Source organism: Malus sylvestris, chromosome 4 (assembly GCF_916048215.2).
Source record: "Malus sylvestris chromosome 4, drMalSylv7.2, whole genome shotgun sequence".
Taxonomy (NCBI): Eukaryota; Viridiplantae; Streptophyta; class Magnoliopsida; order Rosales; family Rosaceae; genus Malus; species Malus sylvestris.
Genome location: NC_062263.1, coordinates 25,484,414 through 25,502,738, shown reverse-complemented (window position 1 = coordinate 25,502,738; position 18,325 = coordinate 25,484,414). Strand labels below are relative to the sequence as shown.

At 39.9% G+C, this 18,325-nt stretch overlaps 3 protein-coding genes across 6 annotated transcripts; 2 read left to right on the top strand and 1 right to left on the bottom strand.

Annotated features, from left to right (window-relative positions):
• The first annotated feature begins 68 nt into the window (after positions 1-68).
• Positions 69-1,804, top strand: LOC126619902 (pentatricopeptide repeat-containing protein At5g16640, mitochondrial-like). Its single transcript, XM_050288335.1, has one exon. It carries the CDS (start codon positions 252-254, stop codon positions 1,782-1,784), a length of 1,533 nt encoding a protein of 510 aa, XP_050144292.1. The 5' UTR covers positions 69-251; the 3' UTR covers positions 1,785-1,804.
• Positions 1,805-7,931: 6,127 nt separating this feature from the next.
• On the bottom strand, positions 7,932-9,923 carry LOC126619924 (uncharacterized). Its single transcript, XM_050288365.1, has 5 exons — positions 9,858-9,923; positions 9,124-9,230; positions 8,695-8,772; positions 8,468-8,569; positions 7,932-8,170 (listed from the first exon to the last, which is right to left on the bottom strand). Exons 2-5 carry the CDS (start codon positions 9,217-9,219, stop codon positions 8,069-8,071), a joined length of 378 nt encoding a protein of 125 aa, XP_050144322.1. The 5' UTR covers positions 9,220-9,230; positions 9,858-9,923; the 3' UTR covers positions 7,932-8,068.
• Positions 9,924-12,627: 2,704 nt separating this feature from the next.
• LOC126619895 (B3 domain-containing transcription repressor VAL2-like) lies at positions 12,628-18,176 on the top strand. Of its 4 annotated transcripts, none has more exons than XM_050288323.1 (13): positions 12,628-12,981; positions 13,136-13,263; positions 13,816-13,897; positions 14,005-14,106; positions 14,426-15,078; positions 15,207-15,303; positions 15,432-15,606; positions 15,878-15,954; positions 16,031-16,453; positions 16,594-16,643; positions 16,735-16,848; positions 16,937-17,004; positions 17,247-18,176. In XM_050288323.1, exons 2-13 carry the CDS (start codon positions 13,151-13,153, stop codon positions 18,005-18,007), a joined length of 2,715 nt encoding a protein of 904 aa, XP_050144280.1. In that variant the 5' UTR covers positions 12,628-12,981; positions 13,136-13,150; the 3' UTR covers positions 18,008-18,176. The 4 variants fall into 4 exon arrangements, with proteins under 4 accessions (XP_050144280.1, XP_050144282.1, XP_050144281.1 ...); XM_050288325.1 differs by having other exon boundaries at positions 12,628-13,017; positions 16,139-16,453; XM_050288324.1 differs by having other exon boundaries at positions 12,628-13,017; positions 16,055-16,453.
• Positions 18,177-18,325: the final 149 nt, after the last annotated feature.

Sequence of the window (18,325 nt, the reverse complement as noted above, 5' to 3'; positions counted from 1 at the left end):
ACTGTCATTTATACATCCACTCATGCAGCCACGCTAGAGTTTTACCAGAAAGACCCACTTTCACCAACCCGAGGGTGCTCGTCGTTGAGTGTAAGCGTACGGATGACATGTTTATCCAAGTGTACACAAAATTTTCTCCAAAAACGACATGGTATTTGATATCGTTTTCCGCGAATCTAATCAAAATTTTAAAACTTTTTAATTTTTATTGTTGTTCCAAGCTTTAGCTGACACAACTCCAGAAATTATCAATGGACCTCTCACTGATGCCTTCTTCGTACCCAGCACCCTGCACACTTTTTCACTCTTTATCTCCATCTTCATCTCCATCTCCTTTCTGCAGAACCCAATACAGCAGTAAGCTGCTTTTCCCCGCAGCACTTTCATCCTCAGCTACAAATCCGACCAAAATCCACCAGAAGCCCCCAAAAGATTACATCTTTCAGTCCAAAAACGAAAACCCAAATCCAAGTTTTGACGACCCAGCCAGCAGATTGCAGGTGCAGGATTTCATTGACAGAATCAGAGCTATGCCCTCCAAAAAAACGAGTGAAATTCATGGTGTTTTTGAAAAAGATGGTTGTTTTCAAACCGCATCTGAATTCAATTCTCTGCTGATGGCTCTGGTAATAGCACAAGAGCCTGATATTGCTTTGAGCTTGTTTGATGAAATATCATCAGCTCTGTGGTTGGTGCCAGATTCTCTAACATTTTCCATCCTGATAAGGTGTTACTGCGGTAAAAACGATCTGGATGGGGCCAGAGGGGTTTTAACCCACATGGTGGAAAATGGGTTTTACCCAGATCCTGCAACTTTTACTATTCTGGTAAATGCAATCTGCAAGAGGGGTAGATTGCAGAGGGCTATGGAGGTTGTTGAGGTGATGGGTAGGGTTGGTTTGAAGCCCACAGTGCAGATTTACAATTGCTTGCTGAAGGGGTTATGTTATGTGGGGAGAGTGGAGGATGCATATGATATGCTGATGAGAATAAAGAAAGATGAAGTGAAACCTGATATATATACATTCACTGCTGTTATGGATGGATTTTGTAAAGTGGGTCGATCGGATGAGGCGATGGAATTGCTCGTGGAAGCGATGGAGACCGGGTTGATTCCGGATGCGGTGAGCTTCAATGCTCTGTTTCATGGATACTGCAAGGAAGGGAGGCCCATGGAGGGGCTCAATGTGTTGAAGAAGATGAAGGAGATGAACTGCATTCCTGATTGTATCACTTACAGTAGTTTGCTGCATGGACTGTTGAAGTGGGGGAAGATTCGAAATGCGGTTAGGGTTTATGAGGAGATGGTGGAAAATGGGTTTGAAGTGGAGGAGAGATTGATGAACAATCTTGTGAGAGGGTTGTGTAGGATATCATGGAAGGAAAAAGACCTCTTGGAAGATGCACACCAAGTGTTTGAGAAAATGCAGAGCGGGCATTCGGGTATAGATGCGAGTACGTATGGCCTCATGATCCAGAGTCTTTGCATGGGGAAGAAGATGGACGAGTCTTTGGTCAGTTTGCAGCGGATGGTTCGAACGGGGCATTCGCCATGGATCGTCACCTTTAACAATGTGATTCAAGGCCTTTGTGTTGAGGGAAAGGTATTCGAGGCATTGTTAGTTTTGAGCATCATGTTCGAAGGGGGTAGAGCAACCGGTAGGGTATCGTATAACCCTGTAATCCAAGAACTGAATCGACAGGGGAGTTTCCTCGGTGCTTGTAGCGTTTATGGCGCGGCGTTGAAGAGAGGTGTAATTCCTAATAAAAAACCTCAACAATGAGAAAACTTTGCTCGTGCTCATTTCTTTCTTCCACTAATTTGATGTACAGATAACATTTCTAGGCTCTATCGTCAAATGCAGTAAAGTCTCTGCATAGTGAACAAAAATACAGTACAAAATTTCCGCGGCCGATGATAAGAAATCTCTGAGGCAGAACTCTACTAATTTTTCTCAGCACGAGTCATCCGGTTCTGGTATCCACCAGTATTTCATCACCTACATTTACAAACAGCGGGACATAGACAACAGCACCGGTGTCAAGAGTCGCTCGCTTTGTTCCACCTCCTGGGCAAGAACACATGTGAATTTATGGTGCGTTTGGTACGTGGGACGGGACGGGACGAGGCGTTCCGTCCCGCGTTTGGTGCGCCAAAAATGGGTGGAACGGGCTGTTCTACGGGACAGATTTTGGGTGTTTTTGCGTCCCACCTCCCCCCTGGAACGGGTTTGTTCCACGTCTGTGGAACACAATGTTTTACCATTTTAAGACAAATATACCCCATGTCTTTTTCAAAAATTACACCTTCGTTCCGTCCCGTCCCGTCCCGTCTTCGTACCAAACGCACCCTAAGGTACCGTTTGGTACGTGGGATGGGATGGAACAGAGTGGGACGAGGCGTTGCGTCCCATGTTTGGTGTGCCTAAAACTGGTGGAACTCGCTGTTCCACGAGAAGAGTTTTGGGTGAATTTTTGTTCCACCTCACGCCCTGGGACGACTCGTTCCACATCCGTGGAACACAAAATTATAACCTCTACGTCTCCTTCTTCTTCCTCCTTGTTTCCATCCGAGGGCATCTTTGCTCCCTTTTCGTTCCGTCCCGTCCTGTCTGATCCCGTCCCATCCCATTCTGTTCTGTCCCGTCTTGTCCCGTCTGCATATCAAACGATACCTTAAGAACGGGAAAACGAAAATTAATATGCCACCAAGAGGAGATATTCCATTCTCAAAAATTTCCTCTGAGAGACGGTGCAATAGCGAATTCTAAAAATTTCTAAAACCCGAGAGATAAACGAGGCAGACATTCTGCACATAGAGCTGGTTAATCAGCTCATCTTCTCGGCCTAACCCTGTAATAGCATTTCGGTCCGGTGGTATTTTACCAGTCTTCATGTCTTCAAACAAGACATGGACTGATGGGTATTTACACTAATAGAGTACTAAATTTGGTATTTCGAAATTTGCAAGAGGACATAAATTGCATTACTGTTGGAAGAATAATGTTGTTGGAAGAATAATGCAAGCTTTAACAGCTCAGCTTAGGGAGCTTTCGGCTAGTCTTAGTGCTAGTGTTAGCTGTTATTCCCTCATCATTGTAAAGCTAGTTAGTGAGAGTGGAGGTCATCATCATGCTTGCTTAGCTGCCATTATTCTCTACCTTTTGTCCTCTATTCTTCTTTCCCATTTCTTCTTCTATATATGTTTGATCTTGTAACTGTTTTATACATGAAATATACATAAAAAATTCAATATGGTATCAGAGTAGGAACTCTAAATTCCTGACTCTAGTAATCGTTTTCGCTAAGTTTCTTTTGCTCTAAGCCAAGATGGCTGAAGAACTCTCTGAAACTGAAAGCTCGATAGATGCTCCAGCATTTTCTGACGCCAATCCTAATCAAAGTCTTAGTTCTGTTTTGTTGAATGAATTCAACTACCTTCCCTGGAGTCGTGCAGTATCTCTTGCACTTGGAGGAAGATCAAAGCTTGGCTATGTAAATGGTGCTATTGAAGCTCCAGTAGTCACTTCTTCTACATACGAGTCGTGGCTGTGCAAAGATCAGTTGGTCATGTCTTTGTTGCTCAATTCAATGGAGCGAAGGATTGCTGAAATTTTCAGTTATTCCGAGTCATCCATGCATCTCTGGAAGCAAGTAAAAGAGATGTATGGAAATCAAAATAATGCTGCCCGTGTTTTCCAGCTTATGAAGAATCTAGCAAGTCTACAACAAGGAAGCAAAGCATTTGTTCAACACCTTGGCAGTCTTACAAACATGTGGAATGAGCTCGATGTTTATCGTCCTCATACCATTGATGCCACTGTGTTGATCAAAAGAGCAGAAGAAGACAAAAATTTTCAACTCTTGGCAAGCTTAGGTCCAGAGTTTGAAGACCTCAGAAGTCACATCTTAATGAATGCTGAACTCTCTTCATTCACTGGTGTGTGTGCCATAATCCAAAGGGAAGAAGTAAGGAAGAAAGTCATGAATCAAGAGACTAAAGACAGCGTTTCTGAGACTAGGGCTTATGTCTCTAGTAACAAACGTCCTAAAAGCAAAGTTTACAAGGGAAAAAGATCAGATTTAAAGTGCAGCTACTGTGATTCTCTTGGCCATATAAAAGACAGATGTTGGATTCTTCATCCGGAATTGAAGCCTAAGTTCTTGAAGGAGACAAAAGGTCCAGAGATAAAGGGTACACAAAAATATCTGAACAACAATAGCTACAAGGCCAACCATGCAATTACCTTGTCGACAGAAGGAATGGTAAAATTCACTACCAATCATGTTGCATTAAACAATGATTTTGCAGCATATCTCCACAGCAAACAGGTGCTTAACAATAGAGATGAAGCTCCTGTAGCTGAAGAGAAGAATCACACAGCTTTTCTTGGAAAATTTGCTGGTTTTCTGGCTAAACATGACCATGTTTCACAGAAAGATATCCCAAGTATTTTCAGTGCCTTCTCTACTGCCCTAAATGCTAGTAATGAACATGATTATTGGATCATTGACTCAGGAGCCACGGATCACATGACAAATAAAATTAATAACTTACATGATTTTACAAAAATGACAAATTTTTCTCAAGTGTCAGTAGCTAATGGGAAAGGTGCCACAGTTGTAGGAAAAGGAAAAATCAACTTATTGTCAAAACACATAGAGTCAGCAGCCCTTTACATACCTTTTTTTCCTTTTCAACTTCTATCAGTAAGAGCTATCACCAATTCTCTAAACTGTCTAGTCATTTTCTCCCCTCACAATGTCATTTTTCAGGATATCATCACCAAGAAAACAATTGGTGAAGGTTTCTTGTTGAATGGGCTTTACTACTTGGCTAAAGACACTAAGAATCCCAAGTTTTTTCAAGTCAGTTCAAGTGTTTTTCAAGATCAACAACTTTGGCATCAACGTTTGGCACATCCTTCTGATAAAGTAATGTCTTTTTTGTTTCCAAAAATATGTAAGGACAAGTTAAAATGTGATGTTTGTCACTTGTCTAAATTTTCGAGGTTGCCTTTTGATTCTTCCACTTCTAGAGCTAGCCATCCTTTCAAAATCATTCATTCAGACATTTGGGGTCCAATACTAGAGTCATTTGATGGATATAAATACTTTGTAACCTTTGTTGATGATTTTACAAGGATGACTTGGTTGTATCTTTTGAAATTTAAGAGTGAACTTTCAAATGTTTTTCAAGATTTTCACAAACTGGTTGGTACTCAATTTGCATCAAAAATTCATATATTAAGATCCGACAATGGCACTGAATACATGTCCCATAACATGTCTCAATATCTTAGTATTCATGGCATACTGCACCAAACTACATGTGTTGGCACACCCCAACAAAATGGGATTGCTGAGAGAAAGAATAGAGACCTTCTTGAGAAGACAAGATCAATCATGTTTCATATGAATGTACCAAAGAAATTTTGGTCACAATGAGTACTTACAGCTGCCTACCTAATCAATAGATTGCCTAGTAAAGTACTCAGTTTCAAGTCTCCATATGAAGTGTTGAAGGACAGACAGAATGATCTCTCACACTTGAGAGTTTTTGGGTCCACTTGCTTTGTTCACAACCAATCTCTCCACCGTGATAAACTGGATCCTCGAGCAACCAAATGTGTTTTCTTTGGTTACTTATCTACTCAAAAGGGCTACAAGTGTTACAATCCAATCACAAAGAAAATAATGGTTTCAAGGGATGTGAGATTTGATGAAAACATGCCCTACTTCTCCAAGAAACTAAGTGATGCAGATCAGGGGGAGTTTTTGAGTGACATGTTTCCATTACCTAGTGTTCCCCTCTATCAAGAAAGTCCCATTTCACGTAACCCACCAACTCTATTGCATGAGATACCTTCATCTCAAACCACAGATATTGAACCTTAAGTTCCAATTCGTCGAAACCCTTCTAGGGTTCGATAGCCTCCACTTCGACTACATGATTATGTCACCTACACTTCTAGGTATCCTCCTACAAACTTTGTTTCCTATAAGCAATTTTCCCCTTCTCGTACTTCTTTTCTTAATACCTTGGACAATACTCATGAACCACAAACATTTCAAGAAGTAAATGAACTTGAAATTTGGCAAAAAGCGATGAGGAACTGCAAGCTCTTTATGACAACCGAACCTGGAGTGTAGTTAAACTTCCTGAAGGGAAGAAATCAGTTGGCAGCCGTTGGGTGTACAAGACTAAGTTCAACTCAGATGGGACGATTGAAAGGCACAAAGCTCATTTGGTGGCTCGTGGATTTACTCAGACTTATGGCTTGGATTACAAGGAAATATTTGCTCCCGTAGCCAAAATGAACACTGTAAGGGTTCTATTATCAGTTGTCGTTAATAAGTTTTGGCCTCTTTATCAAATGGATGTGAAGAATGTTTTTTTGCATGGGGAATTAGAGGAGGAAGTGTACATGAAACTACCACCCGAACATCCTCAATCAGATGACCCCGACATGGTTTGTAAATTGCACAAATCTATTTATGGATTGAAACAGTCTCCACGTGCATGGTATGCAAAACTGAGCTTCATTCTTGAAAAGTTTAGCTTTCAAAGAAGTAGTGTTGATTCCTCACTATTTGTTCGTGATTGCTTAGTTGGAAAAGTAATCGTTTTAATCTACGTTGATGATCTTATAGTGACAGGTGACAATGCTGAAGAAATTCACTCTCTCAAGCTCGCTCTGCAAAACAAATTTGCAATCAAAGATTTGGGACGTCTCAAATATTTCCTAGGTATTGAGCTTGCAAATTCACAGGAATGCCTCTTTCTCAATCAAAGGAAATACATTCTTGATCTTTTGAAGGATTCTGACTTAATAGATAGTAAACATGCACGTACTCCTTTGGATAGCAAGCTACAACTTAGTACTCACAGTGAAGCTTTCTCTGATATTACTAAGTATCAAAGACTTGTAGGAAAGCTTATTTATCTCACAATCACGCGTCCTGATATCTCTTATGCCATGAGTATTGTGAGTCAATTTATGCATGCTCCTACATTAGCTCATATGCAAATTGTGAAGAGAATTCTTCGTTATCTAAAAGGGTCTATTGGTCGAGGACTCCTTATGACAAAAAATGATAGCACTGCCATCATGGGATATATAGATGCTGATTGGGCTAGGAATTCTCTTGATCGCAAATCAACAACAAGTTTTTGCACCTTTGTAGGTGGCAATTTGGTAACATAGCGCAGCAAGAAGCAAACTGTCGTAGCTCGATCCAGTGCAGAGGCTGAGTATCAAGCTATGGCCTCCACTGCGTGTGAACTTATTTGGCTGAAAAGCCTTCTGTTGGATCTAGGCTTTCCCAGCAATGAACATATGTCTATGTTCTGTGACAATCAAGCTGCAATGCACATTGCTTCCAATCCGGTCTTCCACAAGAGAACGAAGCATATTGAAGTGGATTGTCATTATGTTCGAGCACAAGTTCAATCCAAAATCATAACCACCTACTACACTCACAGTCATGATTAGTTGGCTGACATTTTTACCAAATCTCTTCCTACGGTTCCGTTTCTGTGCATTCTGTCCAAGCTTGGCTCAAGGGATCCCCTAGATCCAGCTTGAGGGGGAGTGTTGGAAGAATAATGTTGTTGGAAGAATAATGCAAGCTTTAACATCTCAGCTTAGGGAGCTTTCGGCTAGTTTTAGTGCTAGTGTTAGCTGTTATTCCCTCATCATTGTAAAGCTAGTTAGTGAGAGTGGAGGTCATCATCATGCTTGCTTAGCTGCCATTATTCTCTACCTTTTGTCCTCTATTCTTCTTTCCCATTTCTTCTTCTATATATGTTTGATCTTGTAACTGTTTTATACATGAAATATACATCAAAACTTTTAACAACTCAGTTTAGGGAGCTTTCGGCTAGTCTTATTGCTAGTGTTAGCTGTTATTCCCTCATCATTGTAAAGCTAGTTAGTGAGAGTGGAGGTCATCATCATGCTTGCTTAGCTGCCATTATTCTCTACCTTTTGTCCTCTATTCTTCTTTCCCATTTCTTCTTCTATATATGTTTGATCTTGTAACTGTTTTATACATGAAATATACATCAAAAATTCAATACATTACCTTGAGCTGTGTCACCTTTAAGTCCAGGATCAACATCAACCACATTCAGCTGCACTGTGATGGGGATATCAACATCGATAAGCTGCAAGTACACAAAAAAGTACAGACTGCTTTTCAAAGACCGTAGTTTCCATACAAACAACCACGATTCATCTCAGCATGAATCTAAGATGTATTATCATAATGTCAATGAATTTAAATACATTACTCGAGACTTCTCTAAGTTTATTAGGTAGAGCGTAAGAGCTGCACTCGGACAATTATCCTCGGAAAAAAGAGCCATCTTGGCACAATCTATCTAGAGCATCATTTTGCAGAAAAAACTGGAAATCTAATAGCTTGAAAGCAATGGATAGCTCAAAGAGAATAAGGAAAGTACTCTATCATTCCAAAGAAGCAAATTGCAGTCCATTCCCTCTTTCAGCCACTTTGTTTTGTCCCCAATACTCGATTCATTTACACGAGTTTCTTCATAGGTAGTCTGAGACAAGTGAATGTAAAAACATGTTTGAGATAGAGAAATAAAGATACTTACAGCATTAGATGCCACATGAAGACAAGAACGAGCTCCCTAATTTTGTAAGTAGAGACTCGAGCAAAGAATACCAGGTCCATGAAGACAAACTGGGGACCGTCTTTGTATACGAATTGCTTTGTTTCCTTGTATATATTTGCCTCATTGATCTGCAAAAACAGTGAAACATGGGAAGGTATATATATGTCATTGTATAGATCCCGAAAGTTAAACAGTGTCATATGTTTGAAATAAACTAAAGTAAAGTATGTGACACGATCAGTTAAGACAAATATTAACTTGGTACTCAGATTAAACTGCTAGAAAAATGTAAAAAGGGCAACACCAAGCCAACAAGGCTTCCCTCTTTGCGAGGGTTGAGGGAAACGTCTATCGTACAAAATAAATACTGTCATATGCTACATGTTTCAGTTGACTTTGTTAAGCATGTCGGCAACAAAATACTATAAACTTCAAATATATCTGAACACGGAAATTAATGATGGGTCAATGAACATTACCGTGCTGCCTGCTCGAAATGTTTTCTCAACAGTGTTTCCTGATGCATAATTGCGCATTTTGGTCCTTGCAAATGCGGCCCCTTTCGCAGGTTTCATGTGAAGAAACTCTACATAAGGCCAACAGGCAGCAAACCAGTAAGCTTCAACTGGGTTATGAATAGTTTCCCTGAAGAAAAGAAAGCCCCCCTCAATGGGAATATTAGACAAACAAAAACAGACACCTCAGATATAGAGGCAAATGGCAATCAAGTACACCTATACGCAACCCGAACTTCTTAAGCAACGCTCGACACACCAACATCCCCCTACCCGAAGCAAAAGACATGATTTGAAAGCATGACGCAGCGAAAGAAAAAGGTTTTCATATCAGCTAAGCGTCATGGTATTCAAAAGGCTTTCGATTTTTTCGCATCTCGCATACCCATCACAATACCATGAGAAACCAACATGTACATTTTGACCCTCATAGACCAACTAAATGATACAAGCTCCCTAAAGTATGTTTACCGTAAAACTTACCCGAAAACAAACACAAATGCCATGAGATTAGTACTGAAAATGGTAAATTATCAAACAAAAAGAAACACAATAAAATTGAATTATATCATCAAAACTCAAAACTTTATGTACCCAATAAGAAAAAGGTCCAAATTTTTCGACTTTAACTCAAAAAGTGACTTAAAAAATGAGTCAAAAGAAGAAGAAGAAGAAGAAGAAGAAGAAAACATAAGTACCTATAACTCGCCAAGGAGCTCAATCGACTTCAATGTTGGAACCCACTTTACTGTCATTGCTAGAAAAAGCCATTATCCCTGAAATTCGCACAATCCAGGCAGCATTTCACTGACCAAAACCAAAATTACATGAACTTAACTCAAGAAAAAGTAAAATCGAAGAGTAAGAGAGTCAAAGGAGTTTACTGGGAAATCCGAGACGCAGGGGGGGTTCGGGAAGAACTCCGCATTGGCAGAAAGAACGGCTTGGATGAGATCGAAAGCGGTGAAATCTGCGACGGACGGCTGAGGATGGAGGAGGCGGAGGAGACGTTGAAGGAGGTTGCCGTTCCCGCCATGGCTGTGGATTGTTTGAGAAGCAAAGGTGTGTGCTTTTTTCACTTCAAATTGTGGTGGGTCGGAGTCTTTGCTTCGAGCCTTGTGTTGGGCTTGGGCCGGGCTCTTCTTATCTTTCTCTGACTTCCATGGGTCCATGATAAGGCCCATTGGGCCTCAAATGTTTTTGGGTTTAGACTTAAAAGAGGTTTTAAATCAATAAGAGAGATTCAAAATTAGACCGTCTTATACTGTGAGGAATGGATAAAATACTCATAGCTTAAGTGGTTTAGAGCATATACATTAGCGCCAAAGGTCCTACATTTTGTTCTACCCTCTCCATTCCCGCTTCTATAAAAATAATTAAGAAAGAGAAATACTATGAGATTGTAATCTAATCTGTGTAAATCAAACTTATAACGTCCCAAGTTTTCCTACCCTACATCCATAACTCCCCATGCCCAATCCTACTTGTAGCTCAAGGTATTAGCAATACTACGTGCAGGGCTAGCCCAACTAAACTCAAAAGTTAGCACAGGTAGCCCTTTACTTAGTTGTAATTTACCATCTCAGTTTAGTTGGTTATAAACGTTCTTCACTAATTGTAATATGCGTGGGACCGCAATCACAACTCATATATAAAGTTCAAAATCGAGAAAACAAAATATTCAACGATAATCTCAACTACTTGATATTTAATTGTCGTTGTTGTTGCTTAGTTTCCTTGTTATATTTATAATACTGCGATTAACGTGTTAATCATTCTTGGTTTCAATCATAACCAATTTAATTAGTCCAAAACACCGGCCCATTCCTTGTTCATAGTCCAAAACGACATCTCCAACACGTGCAGCACGTCCAGTCCACACAATTGCCGGCGTGACTCTTCCGTCGACAGCGCGTGCGCTGCCCTTTCCCTTTCAGCGCTTTGGTGGGTGCCGACATATAACGTCAGTTACGTCACTACCTACTATTATGGCGTCATAAATACAAAAACGTGTTAACGGCTGCGATTCGCTTAATCATTCCATCGCGAAACTCCACGCAGTTTGGCGGTCCGGAGACTCCCTGAAGACCGAAAAACGCAGAACTCGACGCCGCACACAATCTGGGCTTCGCGGTAAAACCGTAAATAAGTGGCGCGAGAGTGAGCTACTTGTAAATTCACAACTAATTCTTTATTGCATGCGAAATAAGCAATTGGACAGGAGAGCTACTACCGGCGCATTTTCCGGTGTTATTTTTATTTTTATCCATTTTAACTGTCATATTCATTATTAATTTGCGGACGTAATACTTTTTAATTTATTTAATCTAACAGTTGAAAATTAAGAAGATGTGTGTGGTACAACCACCCTAATTTTCTCAATTCATTTATTTAGCCTAGGGTTTGATGATTTTTTTTTCTCCTTCAATCCCATACTCGAACTTGAATTTTAACGTCTAAGTGCATGCAATAAAAGATAAAATATTGGATTAAAAAACTCAGTTGTTAGTGAAAATTAAAATTCATATATTAACAATATGGAAAGAAGGAAGCTAGAGTTAAAATTCAAATGTTTTATTTTTATTTTTTAAATACAATTTTTCAATGTTGACGTATATTTCAACGTTAGACTCAAATCTTGCTAGAAGCCAAATATACATTTCATAACTACAAGCTGGTGGCACAGTAGTAAAGGGCGGATTGCAAGGCTTCTTTCAAATAAAAAACTGGAGATCTTGGGTTCAAAACATGCTGCTGGTTGGAAGCCATATTTGTGGTCAGGAGAGGCCGAAATGCTTCTGTGAGTCTTCCCGGCCCTCGAAATGAGTGGATAATCGTGGCTTATCACCAGTTGTCTCCCTTAAAATATATACACACACATTTCATATATACTGCTCTTAATAACTTGGTTACGCTTGTTTCTTTTTTTTATAGTGTTTTGTATTAGTTGGATTTACGTTATAGGTAACACGTTTCCCTCGTTTCATCAGCTCATTCATGTAAAGTAAATCTTTCTCGTCAACGCAGTCTCGCAAAGGAGATCTACTCGTCATTGTCATCGCTAAGTTGTGGAAGGTCTATTATAGGTAAATTTCTCTCGCTTATTCAGCTAAATCTCTCAAAACTAATGAATTTAATTCAAAATTTGCTGTAAATCAAGGTGGAAGGTCTATGATAGGTAAATCTTTTTCGTCAGTGCAGTCTCACATAGTAGATCTACTCGTCATCGTCATCGCTAAGTTTCTCTCACTTCTACAACTTATAAATCTCACAAACAAATTGATTTAATTCATGATTGTGTTCAAATTACGGTGTCGTCTCAATTGCATGCAATTAAGTCTCTATTTTTCCAGTTGCATGTAAGTTTCTCTTGCTCCGTCCGCTTAATCGCTTAATCTCACTAAGTAAACCTATTTAACTAAATATTTATCTTTTCTTTTTGGTTTAATTTAAAGCAAAAATGGTTAGTAAGTGAAAACGAGAGAGTAGAGAGGGTGGGCTAGTTGGCCGAGTCTTGAAGCATAATCATCATCGTGCATGCGTTGTGTATTTTTCTTTCAATTTTCAACTCTGCATGCACACGTCTCCTCTTCTCCCTAAGCAACAACCGCCGATCCAACTCTCTGCTCGCCGGAATCCGATTTCAACTCCAAGTCCTCAACCATTCCGCCGCTTCCTTCTCGACAAAATCGCCGATCCCACTCCAATCCCTCCGCCGCCGAAAAATCAGAGTGGTAGCGGACTCGCCGCCGCCGCCTTCCACTCCTACCTGCTCAAATGGAGCAGTTCTGATTCTGTGCAGCTGAAAGTTGCAAGCTTGCGGTTGATTTCTTCTCTTTTGTGGTTCTCTGTTCTTAGGTTTGCTGTTTGATTGGTCAATTTTGAGTTTTTTGCTTTCTCCGAAGTCGTGACGATTAGATTTGGGGATTTTTTTGGATTAATACTGATTGGATTGAAATTTGTTGAAATTTTATAGAATTTGAGTGCGGAAATGGAGCGGCGGACTTGCATGAACGCAGCTTGCGGGACCTCGACGTCGATCGAGTGGAAGAGAGGTTGGGCTTTGCGATCTGGCGGATTCGCCAATCTCTGCATCAAGTGCTGGTAATTGAATCTTTAACTTTTGATTAAAATTTTCAATTTATGATGTTTAGAAAATAAATTAGATGGAATTTTACGGCCATGGATTTGGATGATTTTTTGTTTTTATTTGTTTTTGTCTGTAATTTCATGTGCTTATTGGGTTTTTATTTTCGACGGCTACGTGCTAAATTGTAGCTTTTGTCTGGATTTTAATTTTAATTTTAATTTTTCCACGAGTTTACTGGTTTATTTGGCATTTTATTTGTTATTTGTTGTATCTCTTACATCCTTATTTATTCAAACTGATTGTATTATTCATATTACGAATGGAATTTAACACGTAGTATTTGATATGATGTAATAATCGGCGTCGATAATTAAAATCTAAGATACATTTAATTCTTCAGTACCACCAAGTTATGTAAAGCTATGGTAACACCTATTCCGACGGAGAGAATGTAGAATTATATTGTCTTTTAGAAGCTATGGTAACACCTATTCTAAATGCTTTCTTGCGGATCACTTGAAAAGCTTATGGCTTGTATTGTGATGTGGAATTGGCCTTGACACTAGGTCTGTGTATGAGCAATCGATTTATTGTGATGTATACCACTCAGAGGAATCTGGTTGGAGGGAATGCGGAGTATGTGGCAAGGTGAGCATTTATCCAACAAAGAAAGAACTTTGTGTTTGGTTTCTTGACTTCTCCCCTTTGGCTCTTCCATTCAATACTACGCACTTAATAGAATTTGTTCTCTGCAGCATCTACATTGTGGATGCATTGCTTCCACGTTACTGCTCGATCTTCTTGACGGTGGTGGTGTGAAGTGCATAAAATGTGCAAAGGATTCGGGACCTCACCCTGTAAGATCAATTGCTATAGTCATATCAACCTTAACATACAGTTATGGTGGTAAATTTGTGATTTTTATAATGATCCTTGGGGAGTGACAGTCCTAAAGGATTCTTATGTATTTCTTGCTAGAAGGGTGTAATGTAAGCATGGAAGACAAAGCGTCCCATGGTCTGATTTTGGTTAATAACACCGAAGTCTTGTGATATTCTCTACCATCACAAAACTTCGGTTATTTCCTGCATTTAAGGCTATAGTAGAATCATGTTGCATGCTTAAGTGTACTCATATAGCTTAGTACTCTGATGATTTTGAAATGTGTTCGCATAGATTTCAAGTGATGAAAAGCCTGATGGTCTTGGAACATCCAAAATCAGTGAACCGCAGTCAAATATTACAGACAATCAATTGGATGGACGTGATGTTGAAAAGTTGAAGCTTGTGCAGTTGGGAAATAATAGAGATTCTAATGGACTTATGAACTTGCTTCAACTTCGGAACGACAACACAAATGGGCTAATGCTCAAATTGAAACATGATGATGTTCCACCTCCTGGGGGTGAAATTGGAGGCGCATGTTTTTCAAATTTTAATCAGGCACCCCATGGATCTTCTGAAGCTTCCAAAGCAGAAGTTTTCAAGGCAAACTTAGGGATAAATAATTTATATGAATCACTTCCGCATACAAATTTGAGTATGACCCTCGGTTCACCTTTGGGAAAAGCAAATCCTTTTCCTAGTGCCATTGTTGATGAAAGGGAACACAGCAAGACATCCTCTCCACTCCCACTAGGAGTTAGGCCTCAACATCTTTTTCCAAAGCCCCCAAAATTGGCCCTTTCCACAGGTTTGGAGGAAAAATCTACAATGGTTTCACATGTACGTGTGGCAAGGCCACCTGCCGAAGGACGGGGACGGAATCAGCTACTTCCCCGCTATTGGCCCAGGATTACAGACCAGGAATTACAGCAAATATCTGGAGAGTATCCATATTTCATTTCTTGCTTTATTTAAATGTTAATTACTACCTCATCAATCCATAAATAAAATAAGGAAAATTTTCATGATTATCCCTCTAACTCAGCCTGTGATTTCCTTAACTTCTATCAAGTTCAAATTCCACAATTGTTCCCTTGTTTGAAAAGATGCTAAGTGCCAGTGATGCTGGTCGAATTGGTCGTTTGGTGCTTCCTAAAGCTTGTGCTGAGGTAAGTTTACTAGTTTATTAATCCCAACATTTCTCTGATATTTGTGGTCTTTGCCGTCATCTTTATTGGATTCATTACCATATTTTTCTCTACAAGCTCTTGTTTCAGTCAAATTTGAACCACTGCAGGCATATTTTCCTCCCATCTCTCAACCAGAGGGGCTTCCGTTAAGGATTCAAGATGTGAAGGGAAAAGAATGGATGTTTCAGTTCAGATTCTGGCCGAATAACAACAGTAGGATGTATGTTTTGGAGGGTGTAACCCCCTGCATACAGTCCATGCAGTTGCAGGCTGGAGATACTGGTAATCCTCAGTGACTGCATTTGTTTAGTTTTTATCTATTTGCGAGTGTGTGTGTGTGTTTGTAGATTTGGAATTTTCTTTTACTCCACTAGAATGCCTCTTGGGACCTTGGACCTTTGATTATGGTGAATTCTGAAAAAAGAAAAGAAAAAATTTGTTGTCAGGCCCTATTTTCTTTCTAAATGATTTTCCAGGGTAATTAGCGAAATTACTTCAGTGGAGAAATGTTTTACATTACTTACGCGATATTTTTTAATTAATTTTTGAACAGTGACTTTTAGTCGTATGGATCCTGAAGGAAAACTAATTATGGGGTTTCGGAAAGCATCGAATACTGTTGCAATGCAGGTAAAAGCCTCTTTCATTTGTCATATTAACAAAATGGATAATATATTATTGATATGCAAGTTATCAAAATAAACAGGATTCCCATCTTACTGCCATTCAGAATGGCCCTCACTCAAGTGAAACTTTGTTTTCGGGTGTTTTTGAGAACCTTCCTGTAATAAGTGGTTACCCTGGCCTTCTTCAGTCATTTAAGGGAAGCATGGATCCCCATCTAAATGCACTGTCGAAACACTTGACTACATCTAGTGGTGATATTAGCTGGAATAAAACTGAGAAGCAGGAAGGGAGGACAAGGGAGGGATTGCTGCTGCCGTCATTAGTTCCTGAGAGGAAAAGAACTAGAAATATAGGGTCCAAGAGTAAGAGGTTGCTCATTGATAACCAAGATGCTCTAGAGCTGAAGCTTACTTGGGAAGAGGCTCAGGATTTGCTTCGTCCACCTCCAGCTTCCAAGCCAAGCACTGTCGTGATTGAAGATCTTGAGTTTGAAGAATATGAAGTAAGTGGTTTCATTGAGATTTTCCAGGTCACCAGAGAACATACTGTTGATTTATGTATGCAGTTATTTCTATTGATAGATACTACTTTGATGGTCATAGATTGTGTGGCTATTAATAACTATAAATTTGTATTATCTAGGAACCTCCAGTGTTTGGAAAGAGGAGTATTTTCACAGTCCGGTCAACTGGGTAAGAACATACAAAGAGCATTCTCCTTTGCCATTCGACTCATTACACAATTTGTCTTGTTCTGATTCAATTGATATATTTGCTTCTTTAGGGAACAAGAGCAATGGGTACAGTGTGATAGTTGCTCTAAATGGCGAAGATTGCCAGCTGATGCACTACTTTCATCTAAGTGGATATGTGCAGACAATGCTTGGGATCGAAGCAGGTTAGCAATACTTTTTTTTTTCTTTTATCCTACAAGGTTTCTTGCAGTAACAGTAGTGCTTAATATGTCTCTAACTTTGTCTCGTCAGGTCTTCGTGCTCTATGCCAGATGAATTGAGCCCAAGGGAACTGGAAAATTTTCTGAGAATGAGTAAAGGTATGATGCCATCTTATTTCTCTCTTAACTTCTAAGGATCAGATATCATCTGTTTACTTAGGTTGCTATATCGCAGGTGCCTACATTTATGAAATCTTTCGATTTACTTAGGTTGCTCATCTGTTATGGTCCCGAGTCTCCTGACTCTTGTAGAATTGCACTCTTCATGAGAAAATTAAAGGTTAAAATTTCTTATCAAAATATATCTAGGAAATGTTTGAATTAACATCTCGTTTTTATAGAATTGAAGAAAAGGAGAATAGCGGCAGACCCTAGGCCAACCCCGGAGCATGAAGCTCCTGGCCTTGATGCTTTGGCCAATGCTGCAATCCTCGGAGACAGTGTGGCTGATCCAGAAGCTGCATTAGTTGCTACAACAACAAAACATCCCAGGCATCGTCCTGGCTGCTCATGCATTGTGTGCATTCAGCCCCCAAGTGGAAAGGGCAAACATAAGCCTACATGCACGTGCAACGTGTGCATGACAGTCAAACGCCGTTTTAAAACCATGATGATCAACAAGAAGAAACGTCAGTCGGAGCGGGAAGCAGAGATTGCATGCAGAAGCCAGCACACATGGGCCCCTAGGGATGAAGCAGAAGTAGACAGCACTTCTAGGCTTGTATCGTCGCACGTTGATCCTTCAGATAACGAGGCCAGGTCTGCAAATGAATCAGAATCCAAGAGCCAAAGCAAATTGGCTGAAACCGGGAAGGGAATTTTAGACTTGAATTCCCATCCGGGCCGAGAAGGAGACTTGCAAGCAGGGCCAGACCATGTGAGTATGATGTCCCTTGTACAGGTTGCAACCCTTCCTCTTGAGACATATTTGAAACACAATGGTATTACCAGCTTGATATCTGAGCAACAGGAAAGTTCGACGTCACATGTTCCGCCACAAGTCGCTAATGAGACCGACGAACAACTTGACGATAATCACCGTCTGGAGCGAGAAACCGGGGGTGAAGAAAGGCCGGATCAAATCCAAGATGACCCTCTATGATGAAATTCCGGCGATTTTTTTCTTTTCGAAATTTTTGTCGACTGGTTTCGTGTGTAATTACAGACTTTTATGCCTGTTTTCTTTGGTTTGCAAGCTGAGAGTGTGAATGTACGTTACATTATAGATTAACTTGTAAATTAATGTGTAAAAAATAAGTCTCAATTTCAAATTCTCACCTCTGCATTTCATATTTTATACACTACATAAACATATTATCCAAGTTCGACGTACATAAATGCATCCCGAATTCAAATCCTTCCCCCCTTCACCTAAGTTTAAATTAAAGTAATAATATCGCTCGTGTACAAAAAACCGGAA